The 20,023-nt window shown below is 48.0% G+C and overlaps 1 protein-coding gene across 1 annotated transcript in view; it reads right to left on the reverse strand.

Annotated features, from left to right (window-relative positions):
- Positions 1-20,023, reverse strand: part of ACOX3 (acyl-CoA oxidase 3, pristanoyl) — a 1,085,216-nt gene that overhangs the window by 115,468 nt on the left and 949,725 nt on the right. The window contains exon 16 of the mRNA XM_069632027.1: positions 18,336-18,403. Coding sequence (XP_069488128.1) covers positions 18,336-18,403 — 68 coding nt within the window. The remainder of the gene's footprint in view (positions 1-18,335; positions 18,404-20,023) is intronic.

The following is a 20,023-nucleotide window of genomic DNA, read 5'->3' on the forward strand; positions in this document are numbered from 1 at the left end:
TGAAGTGATTGACAACGGAGCTATACCACCACCAGCCATTGATAGTGAATGTCCTCCTGGTAGTTCGGATGCAGTCGGAGATCAATTCACAGAATCCACACCCGCAAAAACTAAGACCGCGAGAAAGTTGAAGAAATTGTTTTATTCACCCATCGCCGGAGAAGGAACAGATGTTGCAATGGAAGAGAATGAAGTAGGCGACAATGAAACACCATCAATATCACTGAACATAGCGGAAGACGATATCAGAGATTCTACCTTTCATGTGAGTGACATGTCCTCAACGTTACAGGCCGAACCAGCTGGGATGCAGAGTGACAGTATAAGGAAAGAGGCCAAATTCATTGTATTCGATAGTTGTTTGATTGATATTATTATTCGGATGAAATGTGGGCATTTGGTTGGTGGGGAAGTATGTGGGGAGCCATTGATTAATGTGACTCGTGCAATTCGAGGCACTAACCTTAAAATACATGCCACCTGTACAAAATATCATCCTTTCACATGGTCTGCACAACCTATGCTGGGACAACTGCCAGCAGGCAATCTACTTTGTGCAGCGGCTGCACTTTTTAGTGGTTCAAGTTTTAAAAAATTAGAGTCTTTCTTTCAGTTTGTGGGAATCCATTTCATTGCGAAACTCAGTTCTACAAATACCAAACCGATTATCTATTTCCAGCCATTAGCGAAGCTTGGAGAATGGAAAAAATGTCTATTGATAGTACATTCGCGGGCAAACGGTTCAGGCTAGCCGGTGATGGACAGTGCGACAGCCCAGGATTTTCAGCCAAGTACTGCACCTACCACTTTCAGGACATGGAAAGTAAGAAAATTGTGAGTTCGGTGGTCGTGCAGGTGTCACAAAGTACATCCTCAGTGGCCATGGAGAAAGTTGGCTTTGTAGCATCATTGCAAGAACTACAATCGCGGGGAATGGTGATCGACCTGATAGCCACGGACAGACACGTTTCAATTGCCAAGACAATGAGAGAACAGTACAAAAATATAAATCACCAATTTGACGTTTGGCATCTTGCAAAATCAATCAATAAAAAATTGTCGGCTGCAGGTAAAAAAAAAGAATTGCAAGGTATTTCACAGTGGTCCAAGTCAATCAGCAACCATCTTTGGTGGAGCTCAAAAACATGTGGAGGGTCGTTGGAAATTCTACTGGAAAAATGGCGGTCAGTAATGCAACACTGTACAAACGTTCACTGATGGAACACGAACCAACATTTCGACAATTGTGAACATGGCCATTTGTCCACAGAGGAGGCACGGAAGAAGAAGTGGTTGATTCCTTCATCACCCACTCACAAAGCCATTGAAAAGATTGTATTTGATAAAACTATAACAAAAGCTTTGAGGGGACTCACGGAATTCTGCCACACAGGAGATTTGGAGGTGTTCCACAATATGTGCCTCAAGTACAGGCCAAAACGATTGCATTTTGGCATGGAGGGCATGATAAATCGGACTCTTTTAGCGGTCTTGGCACATAACCATAATGTTGGCCGTCAACAAAGTAGGACGACCGGAACTTTAGGGACGCTTCGCTACAATAAGGCCTTCACTAAAAGAAGTAAACAATGGGTGATAAAACCAGTGTTTGAGGATATGCAATATGAGTTTATTGAGAAACTTATTGTTGACGTCCTAGATAGGCACATAAATGGAGTTGTGAACGAACCTGTGCAGGGGACAACTGCATTGCCACCCAACATTGCATCTGTTCCATGTCCACCTAAAGAAGAACTCATTGAGAAATACACATCACGGTTTAAATGATTGTAATTTGATTGTCTGTTTTCTCAAGTCTCCTCATGTCGCAGGCCCATTGAATATGTGTATCTATCCAACCTTGTTCATTTGCGCATTAAAAATAAACCAAACAGTAATATAAATCATTTTTCAAAAAATATAGAATCTCTCCGTATTTATGGTTCTGTGTGGCTGCAAAGCACGCAGACAAAATGCAAAGATGGAGTGTAAATTTCAAGTCCTGTGAGAATGCCTTACACTGAATGTAGCTAACTAGGAATGTGTGCTCGTTCAAAGTGAAGGTCAGCTGCTTTGATTTTTTCTCGGGTGCCAGAATGGCCCACGACTCAGTATAAGGTTCTATTGTATTTTGACCTTGACAGGCCGGGACCACGTAAGAAACGATAATGAATATAATTTCAGAAACGAAAGCCATTTCATGTTCGTTCATTAGAAGAAATAACGTCGTCATAGAAGGAGTGGTATTTCGGGGCTGCCCTACGCACAGACGCAATGGAAAATGCAAATATAATGTAAGTAACTCTTTAGATGAGTTTATACCGCAATTTAATTACTATACAGTAGCTTTAAAGACGGGTTAAGTTGTACTTGTTCGTTCTATGTGGCATGTTGTTTTGTACCGCGCACTATCTTGGGGAGAACCGTCTACTTTTACGGAAGCACCTCAAAACCTTTGCTTCTGCTTTCTCTCTCCCTCTCCCCTGCAACAACTGGTCCACTGTCAGCGATCTCGGTCCTGGGCCCTTCCACTCTCCACCTGCACTCCCTGTCAACCCCTGCACTGAGGGACTGTCTCAGTATCCTACAGCCCCCCCCTTGACGTTTAAAACCCAGTTGCACTGTCCTAGCTATGAAATAATTTCCCGACCGAATATATAAAATGAATAATTTTAATAAAGATCTGATGGTGAGACTAATTTCATTGTTTATGTTTTTCAAACAGGTACATCATGCATTACTGCATGTGTCACGAGTACCAGACACCGGCGGACGGCTTCTTTAACCGCCAGTTGCTTCTCCGCGTGAACAACGTTACCACCCTGACCATTTTATGGGACGATCGCCAAGTACAAGTATGCCCTTACGCGGTACTAACGGCTAGATGCAACATACAGACCGTTGTGGTGGCCTAGTGCCTCGTTGTTGGAACAGCCATGCGATTATCAGTGCGACCGAAGAGCTTATTTTATCGTAAACCAACACCCTGTTTACTGCACACGAACATCGCTTGCCTCAAGACGAACTATTTTGGATCGAGAGCAAATAAAAATGAAAATCGCTGAATATTCTATAAACATTTGATGTCCAATAAATGTACTTTGCCAAATGTACAATCTTGCAGTTTGCTTTTAAACCACAGTTTGATATTCCGAATTGTGGCGCTGTATTGTGAGATGATCTAAGACCCTGTGTACAGCAAAGGAACATCGCGTGCCTCAAAACGAACTATTTTGGATCGAGAGCAAATAAAAAAGAAAATCGCTGAATATTCTCTAAACATTTGATGTCAAATAAATGTACTTTACCAAATTTACAATCTTGCGGTTTGATTTAAAAGTACAGTTTCATATTGCGAATTGTGGCGCGCTGTGTTGTGTGAGCTGATCTGTGTTGATTTCCGGGTTCTGTGTGGAGTCGCGTAGAAGACGCCTGGGCGCGTTTGCCTACGCAGCACAGTCACGTCACGGATAGAGGCGGGGAATATGAATGTTTTGATAAAGTCTGTTTCAGGGGCGGGGGATTTGATTTAGTGCCGCAAAAGCAGGTGAGCCAGGGCGATGCGGCAAGTGATAGGATTATCAGAAAATGGCGGCTGATTTCGAGTGCGTTAATGGACGAAAAGTCGGGTAAGGTCCATAGGAAAGTTTTCTACGATCTACCGAGTTATGCTTAAAAACACATGGCCGAACCGTAGGGACAATAAAAAAAAAGTCCCGGAACTCTCCTTTAAACACATTCATGTAATCAACACTGCTGGGTGCCGTTTACAGTTTAAATGTGCAGTTTTGTATTTTTGACTGGCAGCGTAATCTAGAATAACTCTTTGTCTCAAAGGACGCCTTTCGTACTTGGAAGGCATCGTAATATTTATTTATTGGCTATTTATATGGCGCTTATACAGCAAGACAGTGTTTCAAAGCGCCGCATGTATCTTATATAGCGCTTATAGTTTTACAACTTTATATTTATATCATCTCCTACTGAGTGAACTTTTAAACAAACATAGTGAGGCTCATTTTCCAAAAATGAGTAATTTCACAGCGGGGAGCCACATTTTCGTCATTTGCACTCTAGGGTGCAAATGTAAATTGCAAAAGGCTGTGGTTTTGTGCCCTTTAAGAATAATGTGTCCCTGTTAAGGGCTCGTGCTTATGTCACATGTCTTTGGAACAAGCGTTTTCCCGCTCATTAGTCATATCTACCAGACTCCTGCCTGATGAGTGTTCTTTGCAGCGCTGCGCCGGCGCTGCGTTCCAGGCAGAGGGACTGCCCTGCAGAGCCCGCCACCATGGTAGTGCCCTTGCGCAGCAACGCTGCCCACAAGTCTGTCAGCAGGACCCCTGCAAGGCAACTCTGCATAAGTGTCTTGGAGCCCTGGAGGTGGCAACTCCGACTGCGTGTGCTGTGGTGCGTCTATGTGATCACAGGCTAACAGGGCCTGGTATCTGATGTTAGCTGGGTGCCCCCAGAAAACATGTGCCCAAACCCTGTGCCCTGGGGGTCCAGACATAACAAAGGCGGCGTACACGCGTGTACACCTCCTTTTGCCCTTAACATTTGAACTCTTCAGTGCAAAGTGAGCAAACACTTCCTGGCATGTCAGGCGGCATAGACTTTGGTTTGTGAGCGCTGCTTGCCATGCTAGCATGACAAGCAGTAATCACAAATGGAATGAAACTCTCACAGACATGCTTGCACGTTGTGGAGGGTTTCATCTCAACTGGAACACTGCTTACCATGCGTGCATGGTAAGCAGTGTTCGCAATTGAAATCAAACCGTCCCTGTTTCATTTCAATTGTACACGCTCATGGCAGGGAGCGTGTGCTATGGATCCCATGGGATCTGCCTGCTTTCTGCTGGTGCTTAAAGGAGGCAGACCACATAGGGTTCTCCAGCATTTGCGACAGCATGAAAAGGGATGCTGGCGCAGATGCTGGAGCATTTTTATGGCAGAGAGGAAATGAGTGGTGGAAATGGAAACATTCTGCCCCTCCTCTTCGCCATACAAATGCTTGAAAATGAGGCGTGACATGAATGAAAGGGGTTAAAGCCTTACTCAACGCTTTTACATATTTCATTCACAACTAGCTGCAGCCGTCATCTTGGGGTTCTCCGTGTCACTGATAAGATAGATGTGGTTCAACCCTAATTCAATCTAAAGATGCTCTGAGCGGAGATGCTTTGTACCTGGCCCGCCTCCAAATTTGCCTTGCCAGAAGAATCAGTGATATTATTCTGATGTATGTGTCATGAGACACTGACTCTGGTCTCTCTGGTCATCTTGGCGGCTGGCACCACGTCTCATTCAATGTAGTATGATTTCCAACATGGCGCCCTCTTTTTTACACGATGGAGTGTACATCTTGGTTTCCCATCACTTCCGTTTTTTGCAAACTTGTACTGATGCCCGAGACGGCTGCCTCACGTCTCAACACTACGTAATTGGCTTACCTAGATCAGCGCTCCACCTTCCCTTAATTTCCTCCTGGTTTCCTATTCTTATTTTCCTTGCTTCCTTCCTTCCTTGCATTGTCTTTGCATTACTCCCGTGGAACTTCTGCTTCTTGCGTTTGCGCATCCTTTTCTTTGCTACACTGAATTACTTTCCTGGCAATCCGCTAATTGCACGTTCCTTGGATCCGTGCATGGTTTTCCCTTATTTAAGGGGTTTTCCTGCTCAGTCACATCCGAGAGCTATTCTGCATGTATTTCTCGTAGAGCAGGCAGAGTGGCCTCTGGAGAGGCTCGCCCATACCTCTGTGACTCCAGTTCCAGCAGAACACATCGACATAGGCACAGTGGCGTAACACAAAATGTGGGGGCCCCCCTGCGAGCCATGCTGAGGGGGCCCCCCAACTCGGCAACAAATCACAGGTTGCGCCACACTCTGGGCCGGCCTAGACTGTCACGCTTGCACAATACGCATGAACGTGCTGCTGAAGGGGTATGCCGCACACTGCACTAGGAAAAAGATATAAATATGTGTTTTAATGCAATATACAGCACACTTTCTGAGATAAATTGGCTATAAAGCCAGAGTGTTTGCAATTGTTTTGTAGGGTAACACAATCCAATACATGCAAGTCACCAACAGTGCACAGGAACATTAATGCTTTCAACTGGCTGCACAATGTAGACCAGTGTAAACACGTAATAACATTATAGTACAGAATGCCAGGCCACATTTAGACATACCTAGACTGTTTTCAGCAAAATGCCAGTCAAAGCAATAACACTCATCAAGAAGAGAGCACACAATAAAGCATGTGTCTCCATGGCCTCGAACAACACGGCCAAACTCTTTAAAATCTGCAAGGAACTGGTCAATCCTGTTGTGGTCTATACCTCTTCTGTTCCCTCCCATGCCCTCTGTACAGCTCTGGCCTCTCATTTCTCTGCTAAATCTCAGGACATCCTGTCCTCTATGTCCTCTTCCTCTCTCGGCCCATTTTGGCCATCTCTTCTCTCCTCCTCCTTTTTCCTCTTTCTCTCTGACAACACCTAACGAGGTTTCTAGACAAGTCCGATCTATGAAAGTGTCGTCCAAACAGGTGCTCCGCTGCTCCTCCAGAACCATCAAAGCCCATATTGACACCCTCGCTCCAGCCTTGGCCGATTTCTGTAATCACTCTTTCGCCACTGCATTGTTCCCCTCTCCCTTTGAGCACTCCCTTGTGCACCCACTCCTCAAGAAGCAGTCTGCTGATCCTACCTGCCCGGAAAACTATCGCTCAATCTCCACCTTTCCTGAGCAAACTCTTGGAAAAGCTTGCTATCTCCCAGCTTACTCTCCACACTGAATCTGTTGGTTGTCTCCATGACCATCAGTCTGGCTTCAGAGCTGCCAGAGGCATGGAAACTGCTCTCCTTAACACCTGTGCTGCTCTCAAACCTTGATTCCAGCATTCCTTCTATTCTCATCCTTCATCTTACCTCTGCTTTCGACAGGGTCAACATCGCCATCCTGATCAATCGACTCTGTGAGAACCCGGGCATCACAGATCAGACCCTAGAGTGACTGACCTACTTCCACTTGGACCGCCACTCCGCTCCCAGGTCGATCGTGGTCCCATTCTCTCCGCCACCTCTCTCTACCTGTGGCATTCCCCAGGGCTCTATCCTCTCACGCTGGTTTTTCAACCTCTACTTGGCCACTTTGGCCTCCCTGATCTCTACCTTATCCTCTAACTTTCAGTGTTGTGCGGATGACTCAGCTTTCCTTCAGGCTCCCCTCATCCTCCTCTCCTCTCTTGCTCATTCCTGACTGTCTATCCACGATTCAGGATTGGTGCGCCTCCAATGATCTCTGACTTAACGCCAGTAAGACAGAGATCCTTCTCATTGGGACCCTTGCCACTGCGTTTCCTCTCTCACTATAGCAGACCACCTTGGGCCCTCTTCCTTTGCCTTCCTGCGAGGCAAAAAACCTTGGTGTCATCTTCAACGCCACACTCTCTTTCTCTCCTAACATCTCAGACATCACCAAGAAGTCCCACTACCAGCTGCTCCTCCTCAAAGGGACTCTTCCCTTTCTCACTCTCCACCAGAAGCTCACTGTCTCTAGGCTGGACTACTGCAACAGCCACTTTCTCAATCTGTCTTCCTCTAGTCTCCGTCATCTGCAAATAATCCAGAACAGGACTGCAAGACTTAGCCTTGGCCTCAAGCCCTGGGATTGTATTTCTCCAGCCCTGAAATCTCTCCACTGGCTGCAAGGATCAAGTTCAAGAACCTTTGCATTGCCCACAAGGCTTTCTGGGGCCAGTGCCCACATTAAATCCAATGCTCTCTTCCAAAATACCTTCTTTCTCTAACCCTTCACTCAGCTACCTCCAACTCTCTAAGGTTTAGACATTTCTCCAGGCAGAGAGTGGGGGTAGACCTCTCTCCTCTGCTGGTGCCTCCAACTGGAATGGCCTCCCTGCCCCTCTCAAACTTGAGGCGGACAACCTGAAGTTTCGGAAGCAGCTAAAAGCTTTCCTGTTCTCTGCTGCTTTCGCTCTCTCTCCCCCCCTGCTGACCTACCTGACCTACCTGTCTGCTGTACTGACTGGCTGCTTGGCTACCCTCAGAGTCTCTCTGAGTTCAGGCTCTTTCTTGATTGGTCACCCTTGCACTGCCTCCGGGCCTACCATGCACTTAGGGGCTGTAGCTGTAACCCTGCAGTCCATTGTTCTCCTTGCACAACCAATAGCTGCTCTGCCCTGGCTGCACTTACTGAGAGCATTGCTGCCCTGTTTTCCCCTCCCCTCTCACTTGCACTTCCCTGCTCCCTTTTCCCTTGCACTTCTCGTTCTCGCAATGACACAAGGCCTAGTGAGATCGTTTGTCTTGTCCTCCCTCTATCATCCCTCCCTTGTGTACACTTGTGTACAGGCGCGTTATAAATGACTTGAATTACATCATATCATTTTATCACAGATGCCCAGAAAAATATACAATGACGCAGTAAGAAATGGCTAGACTGGCAGAACCCAAATGCCAATCTAGCCAGGTAATTAAAGTTAGCAGGACTACTTTATCAGAAATGTCCAGTTAAAAGAAAGTCATACCAAACTGAGGAATGACTAGACTGGCTGCATCAAAATGCCTCTCTAGCCACTAATACCACATATCATGCCTGCTTAGCCTGGACATGGACAACCATTATGATTTATCACACAATCCTGCCCCCCCACACATCCACTCTCCCTCCCACCCACTACCCCAACCTCCACAATCAGCTCCTTGGCCCAGAATTACCTCTGCGTCCCTCTTCCTTGTCCCAGAGCTAACGTATGAGGCTCCTTGCCTCAAACACATGTACTGCCTCATATATAAGTACTGGGACGAGAAAGAATAGGGCTAGGAGTAAGCAAGGCATTAAACACAAGTAGTAGCGCAACACCATTGAGTTAACTGGGCTTCAGCACTACCCCCACTGACATTTTGGGCTATATTGACTCAACTTGGCTAACCTTTAGAGCAGTTGCCAGACCGAACAGGACACAGATTTTAAACGGCACCTGGTTTTTGCTGTTAACAAGAACCCAGCAATTACCAACGTAAAGCATTTCACTGTTAGTAGCTGCATTCAAATGCCACATTGTTTAGGCAATTGAAATCGTGATGTGGGTTTAGTACTTGCATGCCAGGGGAGTGATTGGAAGGGTAGAGAGGGAACAGGAGACTTATAAGAGAGAGTTAACTGCTTGTAACATTGAATCTGCACTAGAATAGTATCATTAAAATGCGTAAATAATTTGGATGCGCCCACACAAATAAGTTTCCCCCTCCCCACCGCATGTGAAGTTAGCGCCTCTCCCAACATTTGAAGAGTTAGCCCCCCCGAAATGAAGGTTTTCTTGTGCCCCTGTACACAAGCACACACACCATTCACCTTATACACACCCAGTCATCCACACATTTAAGTGTACACCCTTTCACCATGCAGGCACACCCACACAGCCACCCATACATTTAAGTGTGCACCCTTTCACCATACACACACAGGCAGCCAGCTATACATTTGAGTGTGCACCCTTTCACCATAGACTAATACACGCACACCTCATGGAGTTGAGGGGGCCCTATTACTTAAAAAAGAAATTGGGGCTCATTACGGGTCCAGCGGTAACCGTGCCGGTGCTACCGGCGGGTTGCCGCCGGACCCATAAAAAATTACTATGGCCTGACTTCCCGGTGCCACCGTGCTATTTCAAGTCCGGCGGCTGGGAAATCAGGTGCTGGTAATTTCGTTAAACCCCAGACTCCACGGGAATGGGGACACAGAAGCACCTGCACCATTGTTAACGGTGCCGGTGCTTCCGTGACAGGTCTGCCTACCGTGGCTGCTGTGCCTGGCAGGGTCAGACCTGTCGGGCACGGCAGCCCCACCAGGCAGACCTGTAATATGCCAGTCCGGAAACAACAGTGCCTGTAAGCTTACCAGCACCGTTGTTTCCGGACCGGCATGGTCAGAATGAGCCCCATTGTTTCTTTTTTAAGTCACTATTACTTCATTAAGAAATTATTTCAGTTAAGGACCGAACCATAATCAAAATAATTTCTTTATGATGGCTGAGTGGCTTCAAAAACAAACAATTTCTTTTTGAAGGCATAGGGCTCCTCCCCCACCCCATGACATGGAGGCCTCCAGCCTAGGGTCTTCCATGTCATGGGGTACGGGGGCCCTCACACTTCAAAAAGAAAGTTTCTTTTTGTAGTCACTCTGCCTTCATAAAGAAATTATTTCTGTTACAGAAATGTTCTTTATGAATGCAGAGTGAATTTCAAAAGAAACTCTTTTTTTTTTTAGAAAAAAATATTTCTTTTTTTTTTTTTACTGGGGCCCCCTCCCAGCCATGTGCTGTTGGGGCCCCCCACACCGCGGGCCCCTCCGCACCGCGGGGGCTGCGGGGGCCCCTGTTACGCCAGTGCATAGGCAGTCTCTTTCATCCTCAACACGCAGGAAATCTCAGGTGTGCACAAAACCTCTCAGAGTTGATCAATCCTTCCCTAGCTTCAGACGCAATACCTTCAATTGGCTATGATCTAATGACATCTGATCTATCCTTCCCTAGCTTCAGACGCTATACCTTTGTCTACGATGACATCTGATCTACTAATATGCACTGCCTGAACCTATGTACTGTACTTAGTCTTGCTTATCTAGTACTCACCTGACTTTTGCCACCTGATGTGTATCACTTCAATTTGTATTACTCTCTGTTTAGCCTGTTTGTAACTTGCCTTGACTATGTAATCTAAGCTTTAAGTATCCTTTTGCATTCGTTGCGCCCAGTTACCTCCGGGTTCGATGCGCCCTACAAATTAATAAACAAACAAACAGTATGCCCTTGATGTGCTGAAAGTTCCTGAAGCCCTTTCTCAGAAAGTGAAAACACAGTTGCAGTGCATCTGATTGCTAGCGGATTATCGAAAGCTGAAGTCCTAACCCCATGCATGTATTATGCATATGTTTATGAAACAAAATATATGAGCTATAACAATCCTTCAACTTAAATTGAGTAATATAACACATTGGGCCTCATTACAAGTATGCCAGTTCGGAAAGAGTGGTGCCGGTAGCACCGTATCGGCACCGGTTTCCGGAACGGCATATTCAGAGTTGCAAATGCGGAAACACTGTTACCGCAAAGTGACACCCACGCGCCACCGCATCCAGCAGCACTGTGACCATAAACTGCGGAATGAGTCGCCGGATGTGCCCGAATTACTGGCACAGCGTTAGTACGGGCATACACGAAAACACTGCCATAAAAATTATGGTGGCACCGTGAATACTGCATCTGTAATACCGGCATCACGGACCAGGCATTAAACAGTGCCAGGTGAGCAGCAACAGGCCCCGGGTGTCCAAAATCAGCCCAGCTGCACACCATTGACAACTGGGGATGTACCAAAAGACCACACCCAACCCACCTCCCAACACAACCATGCTGGCAAACAGGCCACAGGTGTCCATAATCAGCCCAGCTGCACACCATTGACCACTGGGAATGTACAAAAGGACCACAGCAACACACAACCCACCTCCCAACACAACCATGTTGGCAGTCGCTGTAGCAGCAATTGTGCTGGGGAGGCAGCAGAGAGGCTGAGGAGGTGGCAAAGGTGCAGGAGGTGAATGAGGAACCAGTTGGCCATGAATAACATCAATGGCAAGCAGTCAGCACCCCGCAGGCAGCCACCAATACCCAGCATCAGGGCCACGCCCTGGAACCTGACCCAAAGCCAAATCACACCTTGTACTGGCTTGAAAGGGAGACCATAACATCAATTTTCACCCTCATTCATGACATCAGCAGCCTGATAAATATACAGACTGCAATCCCCCCCTTGCTGAAGGTAGTGTCGGTTATGTAGTTCCTGACAACCAGCACATACCATGACAGTGTGGGTGAGCTGCACAGGCTGTCATAACCCTGTTTCTCAAGGGTCTTGTTCCAGGTCCTGGATGCACTGCTGCGCCATGTGGCAGACCACATCGCCCTACACGAACCCCTGCCCAATTTAATGCCACCAAAGTGGCCTTCCATGCCCTGGCAGGCACGACCAATTGCATCAGTGTGTTAGATTGCACCCATGTGCAGTTGGTGGCCAAACATGCCATTGAGGTAGAGTATCAAAACTGCAAACAATTCCACTCCCTCAATGCGCAGATGGTCTGTGATGCAGAACACCTCATCACATATTGTTGCGCACGGTTTCCGGGATCCACCCACGACTCAATGGTCTTGCGGAACTCCATGTTGCCAGGGTACATGGCACGGCACAGCACAGCGGAGAGCGCACCTGGCTGTTGGGTGAGTAGAATGACCAATGCATGACCTCTGTGTAGTGGGGTGGTGGGTAAATAGGCACTCACCAGCGTGCACCTGGCTGTTGGATGGATAGAATGGTCAATGCATGACCTGTGTGTAGTGGGGGCGATAGATGCCCAGTCAGCAGAGCATGTGCCAAATGCAACCTAATACACACAAATTGCATCCCTGATTTCAAAGGCATGGAACCCAAAATTACCACATGTACCAGAATGCATCACACAACCTACAAAAGTGCCTGCTATAAGACTGTGCACATCCCCCACCGCCTGCATCACAGACAAGTCAAATGAATGCAAAACTACACACCATCAGCAATGAACCCCACAGACTGTAGTCAGTACACATGCCTGTCACACGAGCACATACCCATATGCATGTGACATGTATGTGGACCTGAATGTGGCACACAGGAATGAATGGCGGTGATGGGCAAATTACAACATATCAAGGGGCACAGTATGGGCTGACGCAATGGGCAGAGAAAGACGCCATGGAGGCATAGGCCCACATCTCAAGGTGTGTGAGGATCAGTGAGGGAAAATTGACTACAATACACCCAGTCAACAACCCTGCAAATGGAGCAAGGCTATTTTCCCCATGCATATCGGCAACCCGCCATCCCCTACACAACGGTTCATCAAGCACCAAGTGCACATTACAGTGCATACACCCACCGCAAACAGTACCCAATTTTGACTATGAATGACAACCACACCCATGCTGCATCATGTGTGATGAACGATAAATATATCACCGCACACATATACCCCAAATCGATGCACATCTGTGCGCCATCATGATACAAATTGTACCTGTGATCGCAAACATGCAAACTGACATATGAGCACTCAGAAGATGTAGAATGGCAAGGTGAAGCAAGCTAATCACACAACATGAAGGAGCAATGCAGTGGGAGTGGGCATCAATATGTGAGAGACAGCCAAGCGAACCCGCACATGGGCCACATCCGTAAGCCTGCGGGAAGCCCTGCCGTGCCCCTGCCGGGGTTGTGCCGGACACCAGACACCTTACATGCACCTGGGTTACCGGTGCGACTATGCCATTACATGTTGCTGTGGCCCAGGAAGCCAGGTGCCTGTATATATTGCAAGTCCCCCTTACCATGGAGTGCCATAGTACGCAATGGGGATATGGACATGGGAGGATTGGCACCGTTGAAAAAGTTGCTTGTGTTTCCATGAGCACACTGCCTAGTGGGGCAGCGCACAGCAGTGTCAGGCCTCTTGGGCACTGCATGTGCAGTGGGCAGATTGTTAGCACCGTACCAGATACAAGGCTCCTAGTAGGCAGCCACGCACCCTCGTTTCCATACCAGCAAAAGTACATGTAGAAGCATTCAAGGTCATTTCAACGTATGACTGAAGACAGTGAGCACGCAGAACAGTCTCAGATCAAATGATTGACCAACCCTTTGAATGTGGTTATGGCATTACATGTGGCACTGCAGCAATCACTAGGGTCATCTGTGCCATGTTCTGCGTCTTGTGGTAAGTAAATGTGGGAAATGGGTACATGAAATTTCCACCACAATGATTCCATCCCCCTTCTGTCACTCCCATGCAGGTGATGCTGCATACCCCCTCAAGCCATGGCTGATGACACCCCTTAGACAGCACGGGACATGCATGGAGAGGCCTACAACCGTGCACATATCCGTACACGGGGCACTATGAATAGACATTTGGAATACTCAAGGCAAGGTTATGCTGCCTCAGCAGATCCAGCGGTGCCCTCGTGTATAGCACCATAAAGGGGGGCAAGATCGTCCTGGCCTGTGTAATGTTGCACAATATGTGTATTAGAGGCAACATTGCACTGCTCCCGGACATGGACCCTGCTGAGGAGGAGGATGGGGATGACGATGATGACGGGATGCCATTGCGACCCAGCCGGGAGGCCATGGATGGACAACATGCACGTGATGAACTGATACACAATTCTTTTGAACACTAGTCACAGCCATATGGTGCATGGTGCATAACTGGTGGCACGTATTCTTGAGCACATTCAATAAAACACTTTATATTCACGCAGAAACAGAATGTCCAGTCATGGTTTATATGCAGAACCAAGTGTATTGTACGTTAAGTATTGTAACAGCAGGTGGACCATTAATACCCTCCACAACATTTCCTCCCCCTCGCCTACTATCACTGCCAACTATCAATCCCCCTCCCCAACTTTCCCTACACCCTCCCCAACTAGTCACACGTGGTGCAAGTGTTCAATGCCCATGTGTGATCCTTGCCATGTCCATGGTTACGCCCTACTTGCGCCCACACATGGTGGCATGTGTGAACTGTGTGTGCTGTGCCAGACAGGTGCACGGATCACCTCCTAGGGCTGCCTGGCTGGGAGCTTGCAGGCGTGGAGTTGATGGAGGCCAACTGTGTGTGGTCACTGGCAATTCGGCCCATGCATGCCTGGAGGGCCAGTGCCATGGTCTCAGCTATAGTGGACTGGACGCTATTACCCTCACAGACCCTCCTGGCCAAATGTACAGTGGCCGCAGTTGACCGGCCAAGTGAATGGGCACATTGAAGTCCAATGGCCTGGTTGCTTTCCCTCATGAGGCGGGACTCCTCCAGGTGCTGCATCACCAGGGCAGTGAGGGTGTCCTGACGCTCCTCCATCTGTCTGAGCATTAAGTTCCTTGACAGAGCGGTAGAGTGAGTGCTGTGGGCTTGATAGGCCCATGGAGCTGAATGTCTCACCCACATCCGGGGTGTGATCGGAGTCGTCCCCCGTGTCAAGTCCAGCGTCTCCAGCTGCATCCCCATCACTGGTGTCAGTGCCATGGTAGTTGAGCGGCTGGGGTGGGGCCCGTGCCCATGCCATTCCCCTTGTGTGTACTTGTGCCACAGCAGCTACTGTCAGGTGGTCCGTGGCAGCTGGGGTGTCCTCCATAGGGGCTGCCTGTTGCACAGGGGCAGCTGGGGTATCCTCCACAGGGCTGCGTGGTACACAGGGGCAACTGGGGTATCCTCTACAGGGGCTGCCTGGTGCACAGGGGCAGCAGGGGTGTCCTCCACAGGAGCTGACTGGTGCACAATGGCATTTGTGACGTGCACACTGCCAGATGTACTGCCATGGGACGTTGACGGGCGTTGTGGCGTCCACCTTGCACGTCCGGTGCCCCTCGATGTGTCTGGTTGGCCGTTGTCCGTGTCAGATAATGTACCTGTGGGTCCATGAAAGGCATAATGTCAGTGACCTGCCTGGCTAACAATTCTACAGTTAAATGCAACATGGTGATCATGCAGCATTACATTGTGGGGGAATGCAGTGCTGCACTGTATGGCAAACTCATGCATGTGTTGTGTGGCCACAGCTGCAGGCACTGTGCAGGTGGCACATGCAACACAGCTGTGCTGGGACAGCTGCCATGTACACCCGCATTTGGCTGTGGATAGTGTCATGCCGGTTTGTCCCTGTGCAGGTAGTTGGGATGTGATGAGGAGGGTTTTGAGGGGGACGTTGACGGGGTGAGTTCCTGGAGTGGATGTGTGACCTGGCATGCCCAGTATGTGTGCAGGGTTTTTGTGCTAGGGCTGGCAGGGTCATGTATGGGACATGCACTTCCCATTAGGTGGGTGGGTGCCCATGTGGCTGCGCAGGAGAGGGCTACCAGTGTTGTGCTGTGGTGGCAGTGGCAGCACGGCAGGCACACATGCATTACTTGCTGCCAGGATGCACAGTGTCTGTGCCTATGAGTTGTTCATCAGTGTTCTCAGGTGCTTGTTATTGGGGGGGGGGGTTGGGTACATGGTCAAGGCTGTACCTATGGTGTCCATGCAGGAGTGTATGGGTGTGCCTGCAGGTGGTGGGTGTGATGCAGTGTGCAGGTGACACTGGGCCTCATTACGGGTCTGGCAGTAACCTTGCCGGTGCTGCCGGCGGATTGCCACCAGACCCATAAACAATTACCAGCACCTGACTTCCCGGTGCCACCAGCCTATTACAAGTCCAGGGGCCGGGAAGTCAGGCACTGGAAATGTTGTTGATCCCCATTCCTATAAAGTCCAATAGGACTCTATGGGAGTGGGGACGCCAGAAGCATTGGCACCGTTGTTAACAGTGCCGGTGCTTTCATGGCAACTCAACCTGCAAGGGCTGCAGCACCCACCCAGGACAGGCCCTGTTGGGCGCTGCAGCCCTGGCAGCCAGTGTAATGGGCATCATCATGTGTGTTCCGGTCCAGTGACATGTGTGCCAGTGAACTTACAGGCCCCCTTGTTTCGAGACCCCCACACTCAGAATGTGAGTCACTGTGTGGTGCCTTGTCATGTGGTTGGGTATGGGGCATGCATGGGAGGCAGGGCATGTGACATGCTTTGCACCACATTGACTAGGTGGGGGGGGCATGCTAGTGCTGGGTCGGGTCTGGCTGATGTGGGCAGGGCTATGGCCATTTCAGTGCAGTGATGGCACGGGGGGCAGGGTGGGCAGGTGTGCGCTTTACATTTGGGCACTTTCTGTACTCACCAGCCCCAACAGGTGCCCCGGTTTCTGCCTCCGCTGCACCGACTCCCTCTCCCCTCCATATGCAGCACACTGCTGCACTTTTCCTCCCAGGGCTGCAGCTTGATGGGGGCGGAGTGTCTGCCACCTGTACTCGTGCAGCGCCTGAGGTGTGCAGCAAAGAGGTTGCGCACCCTCAGGCGCAGGTCGTCCCAGCGCTTGTGCCAGTCCTTGACACTGCGTAGTGTCACCCACATAGCAGTCACCTTCCGGGAAACTTCCTCCCAGATTCCCTTCCTCTGGAGCTGCCTGTTGCGGTGCTGGTTGGCAGAAAATAGCTTCCTGGCATGCTCCACAATAATATCAACAAACATGTTGAGCTCAGCCTCACAACAGCATGGCTTACGCTGAGGGATACTGGCTGTCATGTCCGTTGATTAGTTAAGGCACTCATAAGGGTTGGATGGCTTCCAGCACAGGGAGATTGCAGTGGATTGTGATTTTTGTAATGGCCACCGGCCTCTTTCCGGTTCCGGCGATCACATTATTTCTGGTTCCGCTGTTTCCAGCTCCGTTTCCACGATGCGGCTACGTCTGGCATGCACGCGGAGGATGCACCACCAACCTTGGTGGCGGTGCATCCTTCTCCACCGGTGTTACTGTGATGGCGGTGGCACCGGTTCTATACATACAGAATGCGCACAGCCGCACTACCTTGTTTCCGGTGGGACCTCCATCACAGTAACAGCAGATTTTTACTGCCGAACTCGGAATGTGCCCCATTGTCTCTGCACATTTAGTTTTGGCAAACAACTGGGTGCCCTTCATCAGGAATGCACTGGCCTGACTTTCAATGACCCCCACAAATCAAGCTCCTGGGGGCAGGCAGGGGATTCTGGGCTGCAGATTTTCTGATGAGAGTCACCAGGCTAACCATAAGATCCTGGGTGGAAATAGCAGCGTCTAGATTGGGTGTATTGGGTCTTGAATTAGAATGTCGGCGATAGAAGATAAAGCAAGTCAATTATGGAAAATTCCTTGAAAAAGGATTCATGCTTAATGGAATGGGTGAGTATTCTAGTTCTCAAATCCAGTATTCATTCTACAAGCTAGGGCAGTGAGATTTCAAGATCCTATCTATAGGCTCATATAATATAGAGATTAGCAGCCATGCAATTGTGAGGTGAAAAAGATATATGTATGACTCGTTTAAATATAGCGGGGAGATTATAGCCCGTTAGCAAGGCATGTTGCAGGTAAAACACATTTTAAAGGGAGATCTTCCTTGAATCCTTCGAACAAATATGTTGCAATTCCATTCAATAACAATGTTTGGCATCCACAGAAGTTAAAGAATGTATTCCCTTTCACAAGCAACTCAGGAGCACAGCAATCCTATATGTATCACATCGACAGAGGAGCAGGTGAGGGTGGAGCAGAATGTCATACATGGGGAAATTGAGGGAGATTAAAATATATTTGAAGTCTGACTTTTTTTTTACAGTTTTGATGATACTCACTTTTGTACACAGTTCCAGAATGCTGTTCTGTATGATTTTTCCAGCTTGTTCACCCACACAATATCCACCTGCAAATGGATATCACGATTAGTACCATGTTATACGTGTAATACACAAAATCAAACAGGAAGCTTAACAGTGGAGTTTCTGGGATGTACAGCATCAACATTTAATTCAATATTTACACAATTATCTATGCTTAGGGAATACCGTAATGAAAGGGCACTTTAACTGTATAATCAATCAGTTTCGCTTTCCTTATTCAAAGACAATATGCTCTTATATTTGAAGAATCCCTCTGACTTAAAAAATCTGTAGTTTTGGGCATTACCCTGGTCTTCAAATAAATTGGGATAAATCAGTAATATTTATGCTGACTGACTCTCCTGTTGATCCCACTGTGCTAGAGGGATTCATATGTTTAGCAGATAGTGTCACTATTTATGGGTCAATGTGTCCAGAACCCTACAGTTGTTAGGTTAACACAATTTTAAAACCCGTCTCTTGCATACTGTTGCTAAACTATAGAAATTGGGTAAAATCCCATTTTAATGATGGCACATATCACATCAATTAAGATTGTCATTCTTCGTAAGTATCTATATTTATTTACTAATATCCACATACAACTGAATGCACATTTTTCGAAGAGTTGAAATCAGCTCTAGTTACGTTTGTCTAGGGTGGAAAACAAGCTAAACTGGGAAACTCTTATGCTAAATACAGAGGTCTGAATATTCCCGATTTGGAAGTATATGCTATAGTAGCTACGGCGCAACATGCAATTTTCTTGTTTTATTATCCCTATAATAATCTTATCTCAATCATTACCTGATTCATTGGGATCTAGTTTCCTTTTTCCTTCCAAAAATCAACTTGGTGGGATCAACATGATCCATGGGACACATTTGACATGGCATACGAGGGGGAATAGTAGGAACACTAAATATAAGCAACCCCCATATATTGCTTCAATGTATTCCGACAAACCTGTCGGTCTGCCCTTAACATTTGATAATGGCATTATAATCAAGTTATGAAAGTTTTGGTTAATCACGCTAGACAATGTATTACTGTGCAGCGATTCCAGAAATGTGGCGCATAAACCTATACATATATGCTAATGTACCATAGAATTAAGATGACTGTGTAGCAGAGGTGTGCAGTCATTGCAGGAGAGGAGAGAGGAGAGTCGGTCGTTGTGCTCTACTGCTGAAGGAGGTTTGTCTTTGCTACATATACCTGAGCACATCACGGACCGCGTCCCGGAGCTGTGTGTGTGCAGAGGTGTGTAGTCATTGCAGTCTGTGCAGGCCAGGCTGCGGGAGCCCGGAGAGACTGCCGACGGGAAGCTTCTATCCTTCATCTGAAAAAATCTAGTTGACTAACCTGGATGTTTGCTGAATGTAAGACCACGACTGAAATGACTGTTGTGCAAACGTGTGTACAATCGGGGGTATTATGACACTGAAGGAGGATAGCTAATGGGCTAACGCTGCATTCCATTGACATTTGACATCTGGTATTAGCACCTAAACCTAACCCAAAATGTATCTAACATCGGAGAACTAGCAACATGATGCCACCAGGCCCCTTCACCAGGCACTAGAAGAAACATCGAGAGGAAAAGGCCAACACTGCGCCGTGTCAAGGCTCCCCGTCCCTGCCCGCTTGATATCCCATGTCTG

The sequence above is a fragment of the Ambystoma mexicanum genome, chromosome 6q (genome assembly GCF_040938575.1).
Source record: "Ambystoma mexicanum isolate Mex_15411 chromosome 6q, UKY_AmexF1_1, whole genome shotgun sequence".
Taxonomy (NCBI): domain Eukaryota; kingdom Metazoa; phylum Chordata; class Amphibia; order Caudata; family Ambystomatidae; genus Ambystoma; species Ambystoma mexicanum.